Raw genomic sequence first — 20,555 nt, 5'->3', positions numbered from 1 at the left:
GCCTGAAGTCCCAGAGGGGGTGGGGGCCTGGGGCGCCCTGCCTGGAACTCAGCAGCTGGTCAGTGTTCCCAGGGGAGGGGCAGGTGGGGGCCAGACAGTGGCACTAGATGCAGGCAGAGGTGGGCTGGTCCCCACCAGCCCGTTGTTGCTGAGGGACTCTATCGAGTCAGGACTCCAGGATCTGCTCTGCCAGCCAGATTGCCATAAATGGGGGTGAGCAGTGCAATGCAAAGAGCTTGCAGAGGTTTTTGATGCTACAAAGCTTCATTATACATCGTCATGGGTTGAGTGTAGATTGGTGAGTGTAGATATCAGATACCTGGTTTCTAACTGTAGTTCTCTGACTGAACAGCACTGTCAACTTGGGCAGACTTTGACCTGCCTGAGCCGAAGTTTCCTTATCTGTAAAATGGGTATTTAAACACCCACCTACTTGATAGAACTGCTTTGAAGCTCACATGACACACCCTACACTATTAGGCTCTGATGAGCATAAAATACCACTCAGGGAGTTCCCTCGTAGCACAGAGGTTTGAGGACCCCACATTGTCACTGCAGCAGCTCGGGTTACTGCTGAGGCATGAGTTCCATCCCTGGCCTGGGAACTTCCATGTGCGACAGGCGTGGCCAAAAAAAAAATTTTTTTTTTAAATAATAAAATAAAAGACCATTCAGCATCTCATCCACAGATGTTCCCTGGCTCCCTACCAGGTGACAGGCACTGTGCTAGGTGCTGGGAAGTGAGCAGGAAACAAACGTAGTCTTCACCCTTCACCCAGCCTCTTGGAGTTTACATGTTAGTCAGGGAGGCAGACATTAATCCAATAATCACACCAAGAAACATATAATTACCAATTGTGGTAAGTGCAGGGTGGGGAGGGGGGCACGTAGGCTGGAGCTGTGACATGGTGTGGGTCCGTGTTAAGTTGCAGGAATCCAGTCTGGCTTCCTGGTGATGGCTCCAGCTGCCCGGCGAGCTGGCAGGGGCTTCCCCAGGCCTCTGCTAGCCCCTCTGACAGGAATGCTCACGTGTCAGGACACATACCTCAGGGCATCCTGGCTGGTGGCATCGGCACAGGCTCCCTGGACTCTGTTCACAGTGGCTACTGATTGGGTCTGTGTGGTGGAGGGAGGGGATGTGTGAATGAGCGAGCAGACGGTGGCCTCCAGGCACCCCTGTCCCCCTCCCCATTAGGCTGCTGATCCAGGAGATAAAGTGGCTTCTTTTCCTGTCTTTTGGCTGAGACAGAAAAGCCTCAATGTGCCCCACAGGACATTCTTGAGCACCTACTGTGTGCTCGACACTGTGCCTCCAGCTGTGTGGCATTCAAAAGGAATTCATTTCCATCTTCAGGGGCCTTATAGCCTGACCACAGGGAGCTCTGATGTACACACATGTATTTTAGATAGCTAAGTAGTTGTGCAGAATGAAACTGGAAACAAAAAATAGGCGTTCCGGCCAAACGAACCCCTGTTACATGTCTGGTCGGGTCCTGGGGCTCCTACAGTGGTGAGGAGTGGGAGGTCAGTCATCCTGGAGAAATAGTGACTTTTTTTTTTTTTTTTTTTTTTTTATGGCCACACCTATGGCATATGGAAGTTCCCAGGCTAGGAGTCAAATTGGAGTTGCAGCTGAGGCCTATGCCACAGCCATGGCTACACCAGATCCAAGCCACATCTGTGACCTATGTTGAAGCTTGCAGCAATGCCAGATCCTTAACCCACTGAGCAAGGCCAGGGATCAAATCCGAATCCTCATGGAGACTATGTTGGGTTCTGAACCCACTGAGCCACAGTGGGAACTCTGGAGCAGTAGTGTCTAAAAGAGGCTCAGGGAAGGCTGGAAGGTTGCGGGGCAGGGGCAGGGCACAGCGTCAGCTCCTGGGGATGAGAAATGTGGGGAAAATGGTTGGGGTAGAGAGGAAGGGAAGGGAAGTTCAAGGTTGCGGGAGGGAGAACATAGCAATTCAAGTCTCAAGGAGCTGGAAAGAGCTGGGATTTCCAACCCCCCTGCCTAGAGGTTTGGGGGAGTCCAGCTGATCCCCTCCACAACGCTGCATCCCAGGGAGGGGCTCTGCCTGGGGCCTCAGAATCCAGCCTTGTCAGGGATAGTGAGGAGGACAGCCCAGCTCAGAGGCCTGGTCTCACTGTTCCGCCATTGGAGGAGGTGAGTGTGCAGGCCGTGGGAAAAGTCCAGCAGGCTCCTCGCCCCCTCCTAGGCTGACCCTAGACTGGCTTCCCTGCAGGGGGCCCGGGCTATTTGGGCCCTCCTGCATAGCCAGGAGGCAGTGGACTATGACTTGACTGACGGCCATGTTAATGGAGGGGCCGGGGCAGTTCCCACTGTGGCTCAGCAATAACGAACCCGACTAGCATCCTCGAGGATATAGGTTCAATCCTGGCCTTGCTCAGTGAGCTAAGGATCTGGTATTGCCATGAGCTGTGGTGTAGGTCAGTCGCAGCTCAGATCTGGTGTTCCTGTGGCATAGGCCAGCAGCCGTAGCTCCGATTTGACCCCTAGCCTGGGAATTTCCAAATGCTGCAGGTGCAGCCCTAAAAAGACCAAAAAGAAAAAAAATAAGGCCTTGGCATCTGCCTGGATATGGAAGTGAAAGAGATGTAGAGATGGTTAAGGTTTGGAGCTTGGAAGACAAGAGAAGATGGTACCACTGATGGAAATGGGAAGAGTGACGGGGAGCTAGAGCAGGCGGCTGTGGGACAGGCACACTGGCATTTGACTAAGGGGAGAGGAGAGCAGAGGTCTGGGAGTCCCCAGGAGCCAGGTTGGCAGAGGTCAGGTGCCTGAGGCCTGTGGGAACTGCTACAGGTCAGGAGCAGAAGAAAGAAGAGGAGATGGTCAGAACGCTAAGAGGGGACCAAAAGGAGGGCAGCCACAGTCGAGGGCTGAGAGGAGAGAGTTCACATGAAGTGTCAACTACTATCGTAAAAAAGAGGGCCAGGGGTTGAGACCAGGGATCTGGTAAGAAACGAGTTAATCTTATTAAGATTACTGTGATTTTAGGATATGGGCCAAATTGTATACTAATTAGTTTAAATACAGTATCTTGTGTTCTCAGTACATTAGGTTTATAATTTTTATTGGGTAGCAGACTCTTAGAGCAATTTGATACATCTAACTTCTAACTTTAAAAGGCTCCATTCTGGGAGTTCCCGCGGTGGCGCAGTGGTTAACGAATCCCACTAGGAACCATGAGGTTGCGGGTTTGGTCCCTGCCCTTGCTCAGTGGGTTAACGATCCGGCGCTGCCGTGAGCTGTGGTGTAGGTCGCAGACGTGGCTCGGATCCCGCGTTGCTGTGGCTCTGGCGTAGGCTGGTGGCTATGGCTCCGATTCGACCCCTAGCCTGGGAACCTCCATATGCCGCGAGAGCGGCCCAAGAAATAGCAAAAAGACAAAAAAATAAATAAATAAATAAAAGGCTCCATTCTCCATGAATTAGTCCATTGGGACTCCTGTGCCAAAATTTAGCTAAAGTGGAGATGTTGAGAATCGAACCCAGGACCTCATACATGCAAAGCATGTGTTCTACCATTGAGGTACATCCCCACACTAGTACCTAGTTTTGTGAATTTAAATTTCACAGTAACTCTAGAAGGTGGGTACTAGTGATGCCCATTTCACAGATGGGGAAACAGAGGACCACAGATTAATAACCTGCCAGGGCAAGGAGAAGGTGCATTGTCCTCCAGAAGTCACCTCTTAGCTGATCCTCTGCTTTGGGGTTCCCTTGGTTTGGGGTCCCTCTGCTTTGACTGTGCTTTCAGTCCACACAAGGCCAAACCCAAGTGACCCAGCTGAGCGGAACTGGAGTCAGAGGAAGTGGCATCAGGGTCAGAACTAGTCGCCTTCCAGGGGCGTGAAGTGGGATGATAACAAGAAGTGCTTCTGCATCCCGGAAGTCCCTCTGCCGTCACCTTGAATGTTCTGTGCCTTGAGGGTTTGTCCTGTTAAACCAAATTCCACCAGACTGGGGTGCTGCTACTCACTCACCCCTTCGTAGTGAATGAGTAAGTTTTAAAAGGGTATTAAAGGGAGTTCTCTTGTGATGCAGCGGGTTAAGGATCTGGTGTCGTTACTGCTGTGACACAGGTTGGATCCCTGGCCCAGGAACTTCCATATGCCACAGGCAAAAAAAAGGGAGTGGGTGGGTATTAAGGGTATTGAGTCTTCACCTAGAGAGTGGAGAGGCTTCCCAGGACCCGGGGGCTCTCACATCACCTTCGGCCTCTGGGTTGAACTATATGCTTCTTCGACCTCCGCCACAGCTGAGCAGCAGGAGAGGCCAGGCCCAGCCCTATGGCCTCGGTTAGATGTGTCTGGTCTCAGGCTGCACAAGCCAAACCCAGACAGTGGAGGCAAAGTCCTCGTGTGGGGCACAGCCAGGGTGCATGACGCCCCCCACCGTCCAGTCTCGCTGCCTGGCCCTGTGAGGCTCCACATACTGCTACCTACTCCACACTTCTGAGAGTAATGGACTGACACAGTTAGTTTTGGACGAACCCCTCAGGGCTTGTCAGCCCTCAGGACGCAGCATCAGGGAAATGTACCCTCTCCCGCCTGGGGAGGCAGAGGCTCATTAGGAGCAGAGCTGCAGCTCGGCTTGGAGGAGCCTGTAGATAAAGCTGTTCTTGTGCTGGAAGAAAGCCTAGGGTCTTTGCCAGCATCCCCTGTCCTTGCTGGCCTGCTGAGGCTCACACACACCCTGCTCTGGCACTCCTATTCAGAGACCCTGAGGACGCTGGCTTCTGGGCCCAAGGCCTGGTGTCGCTACTGACCAGCTGTGTGATATGAGCAAAGCCACTCACTCTGGGCCTCCTTTGGGGATTTTGTGTAGGGAAGGGCCTTGGTACTGTGTGGCCCACTTTGCAATGTTTTAGGGGATCTTAGTTGGCTAACAGATGTTGAATAATAATATTTCTATTGTCTAATACATGCGAGGCACTGTTCTAGAAGCTGAAGATACAGAAGTACAAAACAAACAAAAATCCCTGGCCTTGTGAAACCGACATTTTGGTGGTGAAGGGGAATCGTTTGAGAGACAGGAGTTTGGACAAAAGACTGGAGTGTTTTAATGGAAGAGAACAACACGTAGACACAGTAACTCCAGGGGGTGTAATCCTCCCATTTTACAGGGGGGCAGACAGCCTCAGAGGGTTAAGCTGGTTGCCCGGAGCCACACAGCTTGTACCTGGAAGGTCTGGGGTTGCTGCCCTGGGCTGCCTGTCCCAGGGCCCGAGGTCTGTCTGCCTCACTGCCTCCTAGATTAGGGGCTCTGTGTTCTGAGCCTTTTTTTTTTTTTTTTCCTCTTTTTAGAGCTACACCCGTGGCATATGGAAGTTCCCCAGCTAGGGGTTGAATCAGAGCTGCAGCTGCTGGCAGCTGGCAACACGGGATCCAAGCTGGGTCTGCGACCTACACCATAGCTTGCAGCGCAATACAGATCCTTAAGCCAGGGATCAAACCCACATCCTCATGGATACTCATTGGGTTCTTAACCTGCTGAGCCACAACAGAAACTCCTCTGAGCCTTTTTATGCCTAATAACATGTTCATTTTGTGAGGCCCATGTCATTGTCCACACCCAGGAGCCCCTGCTCTTGGGTGCTGCCCCCAGAAGTCACAGTTAATCTGACATGAGCCTTTGCTGGGCCTGTGCTAAGGGGTTGGGAGCCAAGGCTTGCAGCCCACAAGTGGCATGTGAGGTGACCTGGGGCTGCCTAGCCAGGACTGGAGAGTGATTGAACTGTCATGAGTAGTCAAAGCTGTGTCTGGCTTCTGCCACTGCCTCCCCCTGTCTCTGGGCACTGTTTCTCTCACTTCCTGCTTCCCCAGGACTAGAGGTTGCAGCCTCTGAGCCAGTCTGACCCCCAGGCTGCAGCCAGCCCTGGAACCTTAACTGCGATTGCTGCTGGGCTGATTTTTGTATAGGAGTCTCACGCTCAGGGGTGTCAACCTCTGCTGCAAATTCAAATCCCCCAAGGAGCTTTTAATAATTCCCCTGCACAGACTGCACCCCAGACCAATTGATTTTGGATCTCTGGGGTGAGGCCTCTGCATCACGATTGCCAAAGCTCCCCAGAAGATCCGGTGTGTAACCAAGTTTGAAAACCAGTAATCTCATCTAGAGAGGTCTGTGGCTCTGGCAGCACATTTGAATCAGCAGGGGACTTTTGAAAACTACCTGCACCTGAGTCCTATCCAGACCAATTAAATCAAGCCCTCTGGCTGTGGGATTTTAAAAAAAATCTTCCCAGTGATTTTGGGTATCCAAGGTTATAGCTATGAATGGGGTTCTCCTGTAGCCTCTGAGCATGTGGCTGTCACTGATCTTGTCACCTGAAGGACTGGTGTTGGTGGTCTTTGCTGGGTCCCTGAAATTCCCCCACAGAGCTGGGGCGTTCTGGGGAAGGACTGGGAGACTTCACCATTGGAGGGGCAAGGTCCAGGCTCAGATCGTCCCCAGCTTGGTGACCCTGGGCAAGTCAGTGGGTGCCCTTAGGGCTCAGTTTCCCCCCTGAAATTAAGGGGCTGGAGGTCACCCTCTAGAACAGCCATAGCAGAACCACTTGAGGAGTCTTTAAACTGCATTTCCGGGATGTGCTAAGAGCTGCCAAGAACTGGGCCTGGGGGTCTGTGAGTCTGAAAAGCTCCCTGGTGATCTGCCAGGTGGCCAGGCTAGGATGCCACCAAGGTCACTAGCCTTGTCAGTCCAGGAGTCGAAAATTGCAGGACCCAGGTACCCAGGCTCAGGTGTTCCTGATTTAAGTGAAATGCATGTGAAAAACTATCCTGGGTGTGGCCTGGATGCTAAAGTGGAGAGAAGGGAGTTCCTGTTGTGGCTCAGTGGGTTAAGAACCCAACTAGTATCCATAAGGATGCGGGTTCGATCCCTGACCTTGCTCAGTGAGTTAAGGATCTGGCGTTGCCATGCGCTGTGGTATAGGTCTCAGATGTGGCTCGGATCCCACGTTGCTATGGCTGTGGTGTAGGCCGGCAGCTCCAGCTCCAGTTCAACCCCTAGCCTGGGAACCTCCATATGCCATGGGTGTGGTCCTAAATAGACAAAAGACAAAAAAAAGAAAAAAACCCAGCAAACCCAACTAGTATCCATGAGGCTGTGGGTTCGATCCCTGGCCTCGCTCAGTGGGTTGAGGATCCAGTGTTACTGCAAGCAGAGGCTTAATTTGCAGATGTAGCTCAGATCTGGCATTGCTGTGGCTGGAGCTCCAACCCCTGGCCCGGGATCTTCCATATGCTATAGGCACGGCCCTAAAAAGAAAAATAAATAAATAAAGCAGAGAGAAGGAGGCATTTTAATAGAGACCCACTGCATGCCAGGTGGTTTTACCAACTTGTCTTCACAGCTATTCTTCAAGGCCTTACTATTCCTACTTTAAGACGACTTTGTGGCTCACAGAGCTTAAGTGACATCTCACGGTGTCACTGCTAAAGGCCCAGCATCTGAGTCCCCATCCCAGCCATTCACCAGCCCACCTTCAGGGAACTAGATTGTTTTTTTCATTTCACAATAATTCACCTCAGAGAGACATCATTGTTTGTTGTTTTTTTTCTTTCCCATAAGAATTTAAAGGATTTCTTTGAATGGTGGGCTTCTGTGCTTACCCCGTTTTACATTTTGGTGACAAAAATCCAATTGGTGCACAACCTACCAGGCATTCTTTCATTTCCAGAACAGTTTCTACCCCAATGCAGGAGAATCCGCATCCCAACCCAGAACCCCATGGAGCCTGATCTGAAGGGAGACAGCGCCTCCTTCTGGGGGCTCCGGAATCCTAAGGCTGACTCCCCGCAGACCTGAGGAGATGGGCTGCGGCCAAGGGCGAGATGCCGAGATGTTCCTAGAATACAGGCCCGGGCAGCCGCCTCTCCGTGCCCTGTTTAGAACCGAAGCCTGGAGACCCCAGCTCACCCACGCCTCTCCCACCTCGCCAGACCCTGACCTTGCAGTGGGGCCCCGGCAGCTGCCTGGTCCCCGGGCCTCCCTAGAGGACCATTGGCACCAAGGGTTAACCTGCAGCCCTCCACCTCCCTCCTCCGCCTCTGGTCTGCTAGGCTGTTGCCATGGAAATGGGCTAAAAATAAAATGGGCTCCCAAAGCCCAGCCCCATGCTCAGGAGTCAAAACAAACTAATTAAAGCAGCCAGGCTAAAATGTGACGATAATTACACCCTCACTCAGGAGCCAGTCTGGCATGGAAGAGCTCAGCGGGCCGTCCCCTAGTCAGGGCTCCTGGGCCTATCCCCCACCTGCAAGGCTGGCTCCTCACCACTCAGACTACCTGGTCCCCAGGGTCCCAGTCCACAGTCTTATGACTTCTGCCAGCGAGCCCACCCTGCTCAAGCTTTACTGGGGGGCTCCACGCTCCCACGATGATGGCCCCACCCCTGATGAACTCAGTATGGATTCCCGCTGGGGTCTATGCCCCATCTGAGGTGGCCAAGGAGAAGGTGGGCTGAACTCAAGTCTGAGGCTGGCTTTTCCACAGCCTTCCTGGAATGCAGGGAAGTCCCTACACAGCTCTGGGGCTGCATCTGTCCCTAAGACCTTTAAAGGCCTCAAGACAGTTCCTTTGTCTCTCGGGCTGCAGCCTCTCTGCTGAGAGCCCTGGGAATCTGCTGGGAGTTTGGCCTGGGAGCATGAGAAGGGGCCCATCCTCAGGCTATGCATGTGCTGGGTCAAGCCCATCCCACCACAGACCCTTTGCCTTACAGGACCATCAAGGTGGAGGTATACGACTGGGATCGAGATGGCAGGTAAGCTGGCAGAAGGACAGCAGGTGAGCGGGGATGGGGCAGCCACTGGGGGGCAGGTGGGTCTTGCCCTCTCATGGGGAGAGCTGTGCCCAGGCCCCCACCCAGGGAAGCTCTGGGGGTGGGGGGCCTGGGTTTTCCTGCGGAGGGTCCACTGCCCCTGTCGATCGTCCCTGCCCAGCTCCTCAGAGGAGGGCCTAGGACATGGTTCAAGGAGCCTAAGAGGCCTCTTTTCCTCAAATAGCTGCCTAGCAGTCACAGTCAGTGCCTAAAATCTCCCCACATTTGGAAGAATTTAGGATTTTCTGAAATGTGCATGTTCTAAGATATAGCTACTAGTAACCTCTTGCGCATTCATGCCATGTTCTCCATGTGAAGCTCAGCATGGTGAGTGACCAAGGTGCAGAGGATGAGCTCAGCCCTCGGAGATTCCCTGAAATCCAGTGGGGAGAGGCCCTCGACTAGTCTGATGAGCTGTTTGCAGGGAGCAGGGCCTGAGGGAGGGAATACGGGAGGGGTAAGCTTTGGTGCACTTGAATGGACCAGGAGCCACGAGGCAGAGCTTGAGTAGGGCTGAGCCTGGCCTTACAAGGCAGATACCTTCCCCTTCTGTGGCTCTAAGTACCCCCAAGGAGCCAAGTGTCCCTGGGAATTCATAGACAAGGACAAGAACAGGCCTCTCACGACTTGAGTAGAACCCTCACTGGCTTCTGTTTACCAGTTGAACCGAATCCCAGTACATCATCTTTCCTCCATTCTGCAGCCCTATGGCGGAGGGTTGGTGGTGGTAGAGGGGCTTTAAGCGCTGTCATCTCCACTGGTGCCTTTCGGGTCTGTGACATGACATGGACAGGGCATGTCGTAAAGGGCTGTGCAGGAGCAGCTCTAAATTAGGCCCAGCCCCTTCATGACACCTTCCTATAGAGAAAATGTCGTGCCAAGACTACCTCTGCCAGCTCCCTCTGTCCCCTCCTCTGGCCACGTCACAGGCAAGTCAGATTCAGATTTCCACCCCTGATTCACCTTGTCATCTTACCCTGGAGTTACCCATACCTCTCCTTTACCAGGGAAAGCTGGGGCAGCCTCCAGATGTCCCACCATCCAGGGGCTCCTAGTCTGAATGCTGAGAGCTGTAAATATGTAGACAGAATGCAGAGGACTCAAGGTGGGGCAAGGCTCAGAGACACCTCCTGGGCATCACACTCCAGCAGGCACTCCAGGCCAGCATGTTAACCACTGCCCTCCACCAGGGACAGGGATGGTGAAAGGCAGCCAACCCCTGAGAGATGGGAGTACTGCTTTGTACAAGGTTTTGCTTCACTAACATCAACACATGTTTGTGGGGCAGAGACCCATGTGTAAACACTGCAGAAAACACCTTAAGCTGCCTGGACAGACAGAGCACTAATTATCTTTTCAAAAAGCGTCATTGGAAAAATGTTACATACACAGAAAAGTAGAGAGAAGAATTTAATGAACACTTTAAACCTGTTGCCTGAGTTTAACAAGTGTTACTTGTTGCCATAGTTGCTTTAGCTACGTTTTGCTGATGTAGTTTGAGTTACAGACATTGTGGCATTTTTACTTCTAAATATCTCATTAGGAATGTCTAAAAAATCAGGGCTTTTTACATTTTTTTAACATAACCACAAATGTCATTATCACATCCGACACACTGAACAATAATCCTTGAATACCATCTAGTATTCATTTCATATTCAGATTTTCCCAGTTGTCCCCAAAATACCTTCTATTGCTGATTTGTTCACATAAAAATCCAAGTTGAGGAGTTCCCTCTGTGGCTCAGCTGGTTAAGAACCCGGCTAGTATACGTGAGGGTGCATGTTCGATCCCTGGCCTCGCTCAGTGGGTTAAGGATCCGGCATTGCTGAGAGCTCTGATGTAGGTCGTAGAAGCAGCTTGGATCCTGTGTTGTTGTGGCTGTGGCGTAGGCTGGCAGCTGCAGCTCTGATTCATCCTTTAGCCCGGGAACTTCCATATGCCTCAGGTGTAGCCCTAAAAAAAAACCAAAAAGAATCCAAGTAGAAGTAGGTCCCATTCTCTAGGGCCCTGTTCTTTCCTGGGTGACTGTTGGGTTTCTTGCTCCGTGGGTGATGTTGGACTCTTCCCAGGGCCCCAGCCTCTCTGCTGGTGTAGACCCCAGGAGCAGAGGCCCCTAGCAGAACTGGGAGCCAGGGGAAGAGAGGTATGAGGTAGGGGCTAGGCAGAGGCAAAGCACAGCCTGGGCTTCGCGGTCTCAGCAGCAGCCTTCCCTTGCAGCCATGACTTCATCGGGGAGTTCACTACCAGTTACCGGGAGCTGGCCCGCGGGCAGAGCCAATTCAACATCTACGAGGTGAGGCAGCCGCCTGAAGGCTGCGGTTTGCTCTGGTGATACTTAGCTCCAGGCTTGAGGACGACAGTGAGCCACGGCTGGGGTTTTTGCATGTTCTCCTGTGAGGTGGGTGTTCTTGTTCCATTCCACCATTAAGGAGGCCGAATCTCAGAAATTAGGGGTTTGAGCAAAGACACGTGGTCCCCTCCAGTAAGTGGCAGAATCAAGACGTAAACAATCTAAGCTTGTCTGACTCCAAAGCATTTGAGTTATATTCCCCCTGAAACCCTGCTAGCTCTTCCAACAAGGAGGAGGGTGGGGGGATAGAAGTGCAGGTAGGGCACAAGGTGGGGACAATATCAGAAGGTTCCAGGCCTGGAGTTCCCGTTGTGGCACAGTAGAAGCAAATCCGACTAGTAACCATAAGGTTGTGGGTTCAATCCCTGGCCTCGCTCACTGGGTTAAAAGATCCAGCGTTGCCATGAGCTGTGGTGTAGGTCACAGACTTGGCTTGGATCCTGCATTGCTGTGGCTGTGGTGCAGGCAGTTGTAGCTCCAATTGGACCCCTAACCTGGGAACCTCCATATGCCGCTGGTGTGGCCCTAAAAAGCAAAAAAAAAGGGGGGTGGGTTCTGGGCCTGATACCTGAGGTCCTGAGTTCAAAGGAGCCTTCCTCCTTTAATCGGAACAGTTCCAGGGCCTGCAGAATATCTTATCTTTTCTGGAAGGAAAGAGAGGAATGGGAATCAGGATACTTCCATCTAGACCAGGAGAAGCTTGGACAAGGCACCCCAGTCTCTCTGGAGATAAAAGTCTTTACCCGCAGGGTCAGTTTCTGCCCTGAGCCTTGGCCTGTGTGTGCTCTCCCTCCTGGACTTTCCAGTCTAGCTCAGGTCCTGCGCCCCGCCACACCCGCCTCCTGTGCTCCCACTTCTGAAACTTCATGGATGGCATGGGTCAAGCCAGATGCACTGATCTGCAGGTACCTATAACCCCACTTTACAGTCGGGGTTCATATCCCGACTTTACCATGTACTGCCAGCCACGTGACCCTGGCTGAGTTCCCGCACCACTCTGTGTCATGTACACTGAAAATTCAGTAAGTTCCTAGAACAACGCCTGGCCGCTAGTGGGCATCATCTGTTGAGCACCTGGGGACCAGGAGATTTACGTTTCACATCCTCCTCCGCACTGGCTCTGTCCTCACATCAGCAGCCACTCGGCTTGTGAGATTGCAGAGCAGGCTAGGACTCCCATCACCCAACCCAAATCCATCCCTGTGTCTGCTCCCTGGACTCATATTTCTGTTCTGAGTGGGCAGGACTGATGCTCCTCAAGGGCAGACAAAGTGACAGCCCTGTCTGTGGTCCTGTTCACACTGGCCTGGGTCCTCCTGGGCACCCAGTAGGAGCTTGTTATATATCCACGCCAAATTCACTTGAACAAGGCTATTTGTGAGGGTGGAACATGAATGAATTTCCTTGAAAGAACTCTGCTTCTCACAGCTAATGGCTTTGTTTTCTGCAAGGACAAAGTATGGAGCCATCTCTGTCCCCTCACCCAGGCAGAGAGAAGCAGGCGCTGTCTTTGGACCTTTTTAAGGAGATTTTTAGGGATGGGAAGGAAAGGGGTCAGATCTCTTGGAGTCTGGCTTCTAAGAATGCTTGACAGGCTCAGATGAGGCCATGATCTCTCAGGCTTAAAGCAGAAAATGTTAGATTGACTTGTTTTCTCAGTCGTTGATCCCTGCTCCCTTGTGATCAACAAGCGAAACTGCAGTGCTGGCCAGGGGACGTGCTGTCTTCACACATTGGAACCATATCAGGTAGAAAGGGAATTAAACCAACCCTGGCAGCTCCAGGGCAGGCCTTGCGCTGTGCACTGGTCCGTGGGAGGATAGTTTGGGCCCAGGAAGGCCTTTCTAGAGTCAGAACTGCATGAAGAGAGAACGACGGGCTTCTGCCAGGAGAGACCCTCATCTCAGGCCCTGGCATCTGCCCGGGTGTCTGACTCGCATAGCCAGCTGTTTTGGGCTGCTCCTCAGACACAGCCTTCCCAAACTGAACGCACTGGCTAAATGTGCCCGCAGCCTTCCTCTCCTGCTGGCCCACCGACTCCTTCTCCTGTGCTGTCACCCCAGGGCTGTGGCACCTGAGGAGGCATCCTTGATGCTCCTGCCCTTCCCCCGCACCCATGCCACGACTGAACTCTACTCCACCTACCACCTAAGTATGCTGACTTTGGTCCCCTTCATTCCCATCCACCCCCACTGGCACCATCACCCCTGCTGGGGGGAGCAGTTTGCAACAGCTCCCTAATGGCCTTTCTACATCCTTTAGTCCTTCACCCAGTAACCTGAATCCTCCTCCAGGATGGTCACGGAGCACGCTGCTGCCCTGCTTAACACTGGCTGTGCATCTCACCCCCGCCCTGCACCCCAGCCCTCCAGCCCCCCTCTACCCCCTACCTGGCTCACACAGGGCATGGGGGAGCCTCCACCCCTGCTGAGGTCCTCCAGGGCCCTTTACCTCCGAGGTGAGTCCAAGATCCTTCACACGATGCCATGCCCCCACTACCTGAAGTCTACATGCACCCTGGGCATCTATAAGTAGCCGCACACATCACATCTCTAGGGGCCCCTAGGGTCTGACTCCTTCCCCTTACCTACCCCCATGTCCAGAGGCTCCCTGAACCTCCATGCTGGCTCAGTCTCTGGCTTCATCCATGCTGCCCGCCTTCCCCCTTTACTCTTCTTCTTCACCTGGCCGGCTCTGCTGGGCCTTAGAGACTGCCTTTGATGCTCCTCCTCCCAGAAGCCTCCACTGTTCCCCAAAGTCTGAAGCAGATGCCTCTCCTCGGTGCTTGTCTGCCCCCGACCCCCACTCCCGCACCTGTTAACCGGTTATTATACTTTCTACTCCCTCAAAGACCTTGGGGTCCTCAGGGGTGGGGGCGATGTCTCACTCCCTGGCGTATCCAGGGCCAGCCCTTGCCTTTGACCACCCAGTACCCCACTGCACAGGAGGGAGGACTCCAACATGCCCCGAGGGCCCTGGGGATCCTAGGGATGTGAGGAGACAGGCAGGAGGAGGCTTAGGAGAAACTCCAGCCCAGGAGTTGGAGGTTGCTGGGCTGGGCCCTAGGGGGCGCTGATCCCGCGCCTGGAGCTTCAGGTGCAGCCGCTCAGGCTGGTGCGTGGGGGAGGGGGTGTGTGCCTGGTTGCTCACGAAACCCCAGAACAAACAGGATGCTTGCTCACTGCCCGCTTCACATGAAGATCTGAGAACAAGACAGTGCTTTAATATTAAAACAGTTATAATTAGAGAGTAGAAATGTGGCACAGAGGCTAATTTAAAGATAACAGAGAAGACTTCAAAGAAATGTGCTTGTGGCCACATCTTTGGGCAACACCCAGAAAGAACCCCAGGAGTCCATGTTCAGCTGTCTTGGGCTATTTCCCCGAGTAAAAGTTTGAGACGTGGTCAGTCCTGAAGTTCCACACCCTCACGGGACAGGTCAGGGACCTGGTACACAGTGTAGCATCAGGGCTGCAACGTGCCTCCATCTCAATGGTCTACCTAGCGAGGCATGTTCCTGACGTGCCATGAACATGTCAGCGAGCACTGTGTCATCTGGGTGGCCCTCTTGTCTGTGGTGGCTCTGAGGAGGTGTTCTGGGCTTCTCTCCCCAGGCTCTCGATTTCCACCTGCTTGCCAGCCCTCTCTCCTGAACATCTCACCTCTGCCCAAAAACCAGCCCTTCCTTCCTCTGTGTCTCCCTGGTCACTCCTGACTTCCCCCTCTCTCCTGCCTCCCAGGGCCACACCCAGGGCCCAAGACCTGTGGTCACCTCTGGATAATGCTGTTTTGCCCTAGCTCAGTACCTGTTCCAGCACCTTCTAGACCCTTGTTCCCTCTCACTTGAACTGGTGGTGGTGGAAATAGCAGCGGCAGCAGTAAGAAATAGCAACACTTACATGGTATTGCTACGTTCCACACCCTGTCCTAAGCACTTTACTGGTATTGACCCATTTAATCCCCATACCTTTCTATGAGGCAGGTACTTGTTATTCCCATATTACAGATGAGGAACCTGAGGCACAGAGAGGTTAAAAATTGCCTAAGTTCACACAGCCATTAGGTGGCTGAACCAGGTAATCCCCTCCCCTCACCGCCCTTGGATGTCCCTCCTTCTCCCCTCTGCCTGGACCTCCACCAGGTCCCAGCATCCTGGAGCCTGCTGGGATCCTGTTTCCTACTAGCTTAAGAGGTTGTCAGAGGGAGTTCCTATTTTGGCTCGGTAGTAACAAACCCGACTAGTATCCATGAGGGTGTGGGTTCGATCCCTGGCCTCGCTCAAGGGGATCAAGCATTGTCGTGAGCTGTGGTGTAGGTCACAACTCGGATTTCGAGTTGCTGTGGCTATGGTGTAGGCCGGCAGCTGCAGCTCCAATTAGACCCCTAGCCTGGGAACCTCCATAAGCCACAGGTGTGGCCCTAAAATAAATGAAAGAGGTTCTCAGAGTTCCCTGCTGGCTGCTGGGTAATGTTCAGACATTTAACTTGGCATCCTCGGCTCTCTTCCAGCCAGCCCAGCTTACTGCTCCGCCCTGTGGTTCTGTAATCAAACCGGATCCCAGTTCTGTGCTCCTCGACACCCCAACCTCCTCTGCAGTATCTCCTCTGGCTGGAATGTTCTCCCTCCATCTCTCTTGCCCAAATCCTTCCTGTCCCTCAGCATCTGCCTCCAACATCACCTCCTCTGAGAAGCCTTCAACCAAGTGCCTTCCTGCAATGATCTTTGCTTCCGCCAATTCCCCGCACACTTCTGACTCCCCCTTTTTGGTGGCCCTTGTCACCTATCTCCTAAGGACACATCTTTCTCCAAGTGGAGTGGGGGAGGGGAGGAATGGGTACCACACCCCCCCACACACACCCCATACGTATTTGTGAAGGAATGTGGTTTACTGGTTGTCAAGGTGGCAGCACTGGCCCGAGGGCAGAAACCTGGTTTCTGATTCTCTACCCAGACCGGCTGTATGACCTTTGGCACATCACCGCTGCTGAAGGTGTGTCTGTATGCCTTAGTTTCCTTATCTCCAAAATTGGATCTCAAGGTGGCTGCCTCCACAGGAACAACAGGAGATGAGAAGGGAAATGAGTTCACCAGAAACCTACAGATGACAGAGCAGCTGTAAACACCACCTTGCTTTGTGTGATGGGAGATTAGGGAAAAGTTGGACTTCACCTGTAAAAAACCAAACAGCTGGGAGGATTAAATTAGAGAATAAATGAAGTGCATGGCAAAGACCCGTGAGGGAGATCCCATTGTGGCTCAGTGGTAAAAACCTGACTGGTATCTATGAGGATGAGGGTTCAATTCCTGGCCTCACTCATTGGGTTAACTCTGGCATTGCCAAGAGCTACAGCGTTGGTCACAGACGCTGCTCGGATCTGGTGTTGCTGAGGCTGTGGTGTAGGTTGGCAGCTGCAGCTCCAATTCAACCCCTAGCCTGGGAGCTTCCATATGCCATGCGCTTGGCCCCAAAAACACAAACATTAAAAATAAAAAAATAAAAGACCCATGGGAGGAGGGCTCAGAGAGGAAGGTGGTCCCCATCTCTCAGCCCAGGGCTGCTCAGCCTTGGCTCTACTAGCATCTTAGACGGTAGACTGTGAGAGGGCTGTGTGTTGTGTAATGTTTAGCAGCATCTCTTGCTTTTACGTACTCCCCCAGTTGTGAACAACCAAGAATATCTCCAGGAGTTCCAGCATTGTCACTGATGTGGCTTGGGTTTGATCCCTGGTGCAGGAACTTCCCCATGCTGTGGGTGTGACCAAAAAGAAAAGAAGTCTCTAGACATTGCCAAAGGGGCAAAAGTCACCCCCCATTGGGTAGCCCACCAAGTGTTTTTTTAGCACCTATTCTCTGCTTAGTCCTGGTGGCAGGTCTGGTTTGGAATGAAAGCTTACACTCAAAGAGTTAAAGAGGGTCTTTTTTTTTAGGGCTGCCCCCACGGAAAATGGAGGTTCCCAGGCTAGGGGTTGAATTAGAGAGCTATAGCCGTTGGTATACGCCACAGCCACAGCAATGCAGGATCTAAGCCGAGTCTGCGAACTGCACCACAGCTCACAGCAAGGCCAGGGATCGAACCTGCATCCTCATGGATACTAGTCAGATTCATTTCCTCTGAGCCACAGTGGGAACTCCAAGGAGGTTCTATTTGTAGTGTAAGGTCAGTAGTGAGGTGAGGGGGCCTCAAAGGCCCCAGGGCAGCCCTAGGGCTGAACTTGAAGGAGGAGTAGAGAGGATTGAATTTGCTGGAGGGAGGAGAGGAGGGCATTTTGGGTAAAGGGGAGCAGCCTGAGCCAACGCAGAGGGGTGGGCAGGCCCCTTTGCAACATCGAGCCTCCTTCGGCTACATAGGGTGGAGAGTGTGTTAGGGAAGCAGTGGGAAAGGTTAAATAAGTATTATTCCTGGTATGTTTGGTCATGGGACACCCAGGCTAATCCCGGAGCCTGGTTGCATAAATCTAAGTGCCAGTCTCTCACAAAACCTCCCTGAACTCTCTTCTCCTGAATCCCCTCCTCCCCCCCACCCCCACCCTCCAGTTTTCGCCTTCCACACTCCGCTGGCTGGGGCCACACGCAGGAGTCCCTGGAACCCTTAGGGGTTCAGCCCGGACTGCTTGGAATTTCTCCTTCTTACACCGTAACTTTTCTCTGCAGGTGGTAAACCCAAAAAAGAAAATGAAGAAAAAGAAATACGTGAATTCTGGCACAGTGAGTAGCTGCCCCCTTGCTGCAGTGGGTGTAGACATCATGAGCCCTGAGCTGGGTCTGGAGTGTGTGTGTGTGTGTGTGTGTGTGTGTGTGTGTGTGTTCCCACAGGTGTGGGAACCAGACCTGGGGGTTTGGGCGTGGGGGGGGGGGAGCGATGGATCAACAGCCCCCGGAGGCGGCTTAGATGTGTGGGAGAGACAATGGGCTCTGTGATGCAGGATGAGGAATCCCAGAGAGAGACTCCCACGGAGACTTCCTGCAAGAAGGAAGAGGAAAAGGAGTCGCATTTATTGGGCCCTTCCTCTGGGAAATTCCCCATTTGCGTGCTTTTCACAAATTGTTTCCTTAAGAGGCAGACATTATCACCCCCTCGTCATTGAAAGAGGAAACCAAGGCTGCAGGCAAGGAAGTGACTCAACCAAGGTCACCGGGCTAGAAAATGGTAGCGTTCAATTCAGAGCTTGCCGCTGCTGTGGGCGCTGCCCCCGCTTAACCATGACCATCCTGGGATCACACTGGCTCAGTGGCTTCTGGGGGCTGATCTTCAGGCCATTCTTGCGTTTCTTCAACAAATGTTTACTGAGTGCCACCAGGTTCCAGGCACTGTTCTGGGTATGGGGGACCCAGCTGGGGACATGACAGATCCAAATCTCTGCCCTCCTGGTGCTTATCTTCTGGCAGGGAGGAGACAGAAAGCAGACATACGTACACACATATACCTGAGTGTGTCAGGAGGTTGTGAGGGCGAGGGGAAAAAGCAGCATGAGGTAAATGGATGGGGAATGCCAGAAACACAACTACTGTTTTATATAAAGTCGTCAGGGACAATTTCTTTGAGAAGGCGACATTGAAGCAGAGATTTAGAGAAGGTGAGGGAGCAAGTACTGAGGATATTGAGGGGAAAGAATTCTAGTTGTAGGGGTTAGATGTGCAAAGGCCCTGAGGTGGGGTCCACCAGGGCATTGAGAATGGAAACCAATGTCTCTGCAGTACAGACGTACCAATTCCATACCCTGCCTGTCTTCGCACTCTAGAGGGCCACAGCTCATCAGCGAATGTGGCCAAAGGTAATTTGAGTCAGGCCGACCATAGCCCCAGACCAGAAGAGGTTACAGAAAGGGCACTAAGGGGATCCTCCGAGGAACCTTATTTTCTCTATCTGTAAAATGGGGCTAATACATCAACCCAACCCTGAATTTGGAGGGTGTTTTGGTTTTTTTGTTTGTTTGTTTGTTTTTCGGCCATCCCATGGCATATATGGAGTTGCCGGGCCAGGAGCTGAGCCGTAGTTGCGACCTAAGCTACAGCTGTGGCCATGCTGGGTCCTTAACCTACTGTTCTGGGCCAGGGATCAAACCCGCCCCCAGCACTCCCAAGATGCTGCCAATCTGTTGCGACACAGCAGGAGCTCCAACCCTACCCTGCCTGATGTACAGGGCTGCTGTGACAGACATATGGGAAGTGCAGGACTGTAAACAGTAAATTATTCTGCTCATTCCAAGGGGGCTGACCACTGCTTCTCTGATGGTAACTGTTTCACACACAGGCTTGGAGCCATGTTTCTTTTGTCCAAAGCTGCAGTGTTTCTCAGTGGGGATGCTGTCAGCATTTGGGGCAGAATAATTCTTCTCACAGGACTTCCCCTTATGGGGTAGGGATTCTTAGCACCCCTGACCTCAACCCATAGGCAGCAGCAGAGCCCCAGACATCGTGAGACCACCAAAGCTCTCCCGCACTTTCCCAAGTGCTCCTACCACCTTCCCCAGCTGAGAAATGTTAGATGTATCGCTAAAAAAAGTTTGAGGGGTTCCTGTCATGGCACAGGGGAAAGGAATCCGGCTAGGAACCATGAGGTTGTGGGTTAGATCCCTGGCCTCACTCAGTGGATTAAAGATCCAGCATTGCCTTGAGCTGTGGTGTAGGTTGCAGACGAGACTCAGATTCTGCATTGTTGTGGCTTTGGTGTAGGCTGGCAGCTGTAGCTCTGATTGGATCCCTAGCCTGGGAATCTCCATATGCCTCTCATGCCGCCCTAAAAAAGCAAAAGCAAAAACAAAAACAAAAAGCACACTGATCTCATCCAGCTTTCTTACTTTAGAGATAAAGAAACTGAGGCCCAGGGAAGGGACATGATTTGTCTCAGATCACACAGTGAGTTAGGGACAGGGCAGGTATCAGCCCAGGTCTCCTGACTTTTCCTTGCTCCAGCATTTCCCAATCTTTACCATATAAAAATCACTCAGGGTCCAGGATGCTTATTAAAATACAGATATCCAAGAGTTCCCGTTGTGGCTCAGTGGGTTAAGAGCCTGACTAGTATCCATGAGGATGCGGGTTCTATCCCTGGCCTTGTTCAGTGGGTTAAGGATCTGATGTTGCTGCAAGCTGTGGTGTAGGTTGCAGACCCAGCTCGGATCCCACGTTGCTGTGGCTGTGGCCTAGGCCAGCAGCTGCAGCTCTGATTTGATCCCTAGCCTGGGAACATCTATATGTCAAAGGTGTGACCCTAAAAAGGAAAATAAGATAAAATGCAGGTGCCCAGGCTAGTTCCCTGGGGTTCCATTTTAGGAAACCCAGGCTGGGGCCCTGGAATCTGTGTTTAGTGCTTCTCATACCGTACTTGCTATGTGCAGAATCTCCTAGGG

General features: G+C 52.5%; 1 protein-coding gene across 15 annotated transcripts in view; it reads left to right on the top strand.

Annotated features, from left to right (window-relative positions):
* The window catches only part of CPNE5 (copine 5), a 112,641-nt gene that overhangs the window by 62,935 nt on the left and 29,151 nt on the right, over positions 1–20,555 (top strand). For all 15 annotated transcript variants that reach the window (XR_014810004.1, XR_014810000.1, XR_014810003.1 and 12 more), the window contains 3 exons: positions 8,753–8,794; positions 11,072–11,147; positions 17,857–17,910. Coding sequence is in view for 10 of the 15 variants with exons in the window: in XM_084967919.1 (XP_084824045.1) it covers positions 8,753–8,794; positions 11,072–11,147; positions 17,857–17,910 (172 nt within the window). In the remaining 5 variants the exon portion in view is untranslated. The remainder of the gene's footprint in view (positions 1–8,752; positions 8,795–11,071; positions 11,148–17,856; positions 17,911–20,555) is intronic.

This window comes from Sus scrofa, chromosome 7 (assembly GCF_054392235.1).
Source record: "Sus scrofa isolate SSC_HxYL_T2T_F1_AM1 chromosome 7, Sscrofa_HxYL_maternal_Yorkshire_Landrace_v2.0, whole genome shotgun sequence".
Classification (NCBI taxonomy): domain Eukaryota; kingdom Metazoa; phylum Chordata; class Mammalia; order Artiodactyla; family Suidae; genus Sus; species Sus scrofa.
Note: the sequence above shows the minus strand (reverse complement) of the source record. Positions and strands in the feature narration are given on the sequence as shown.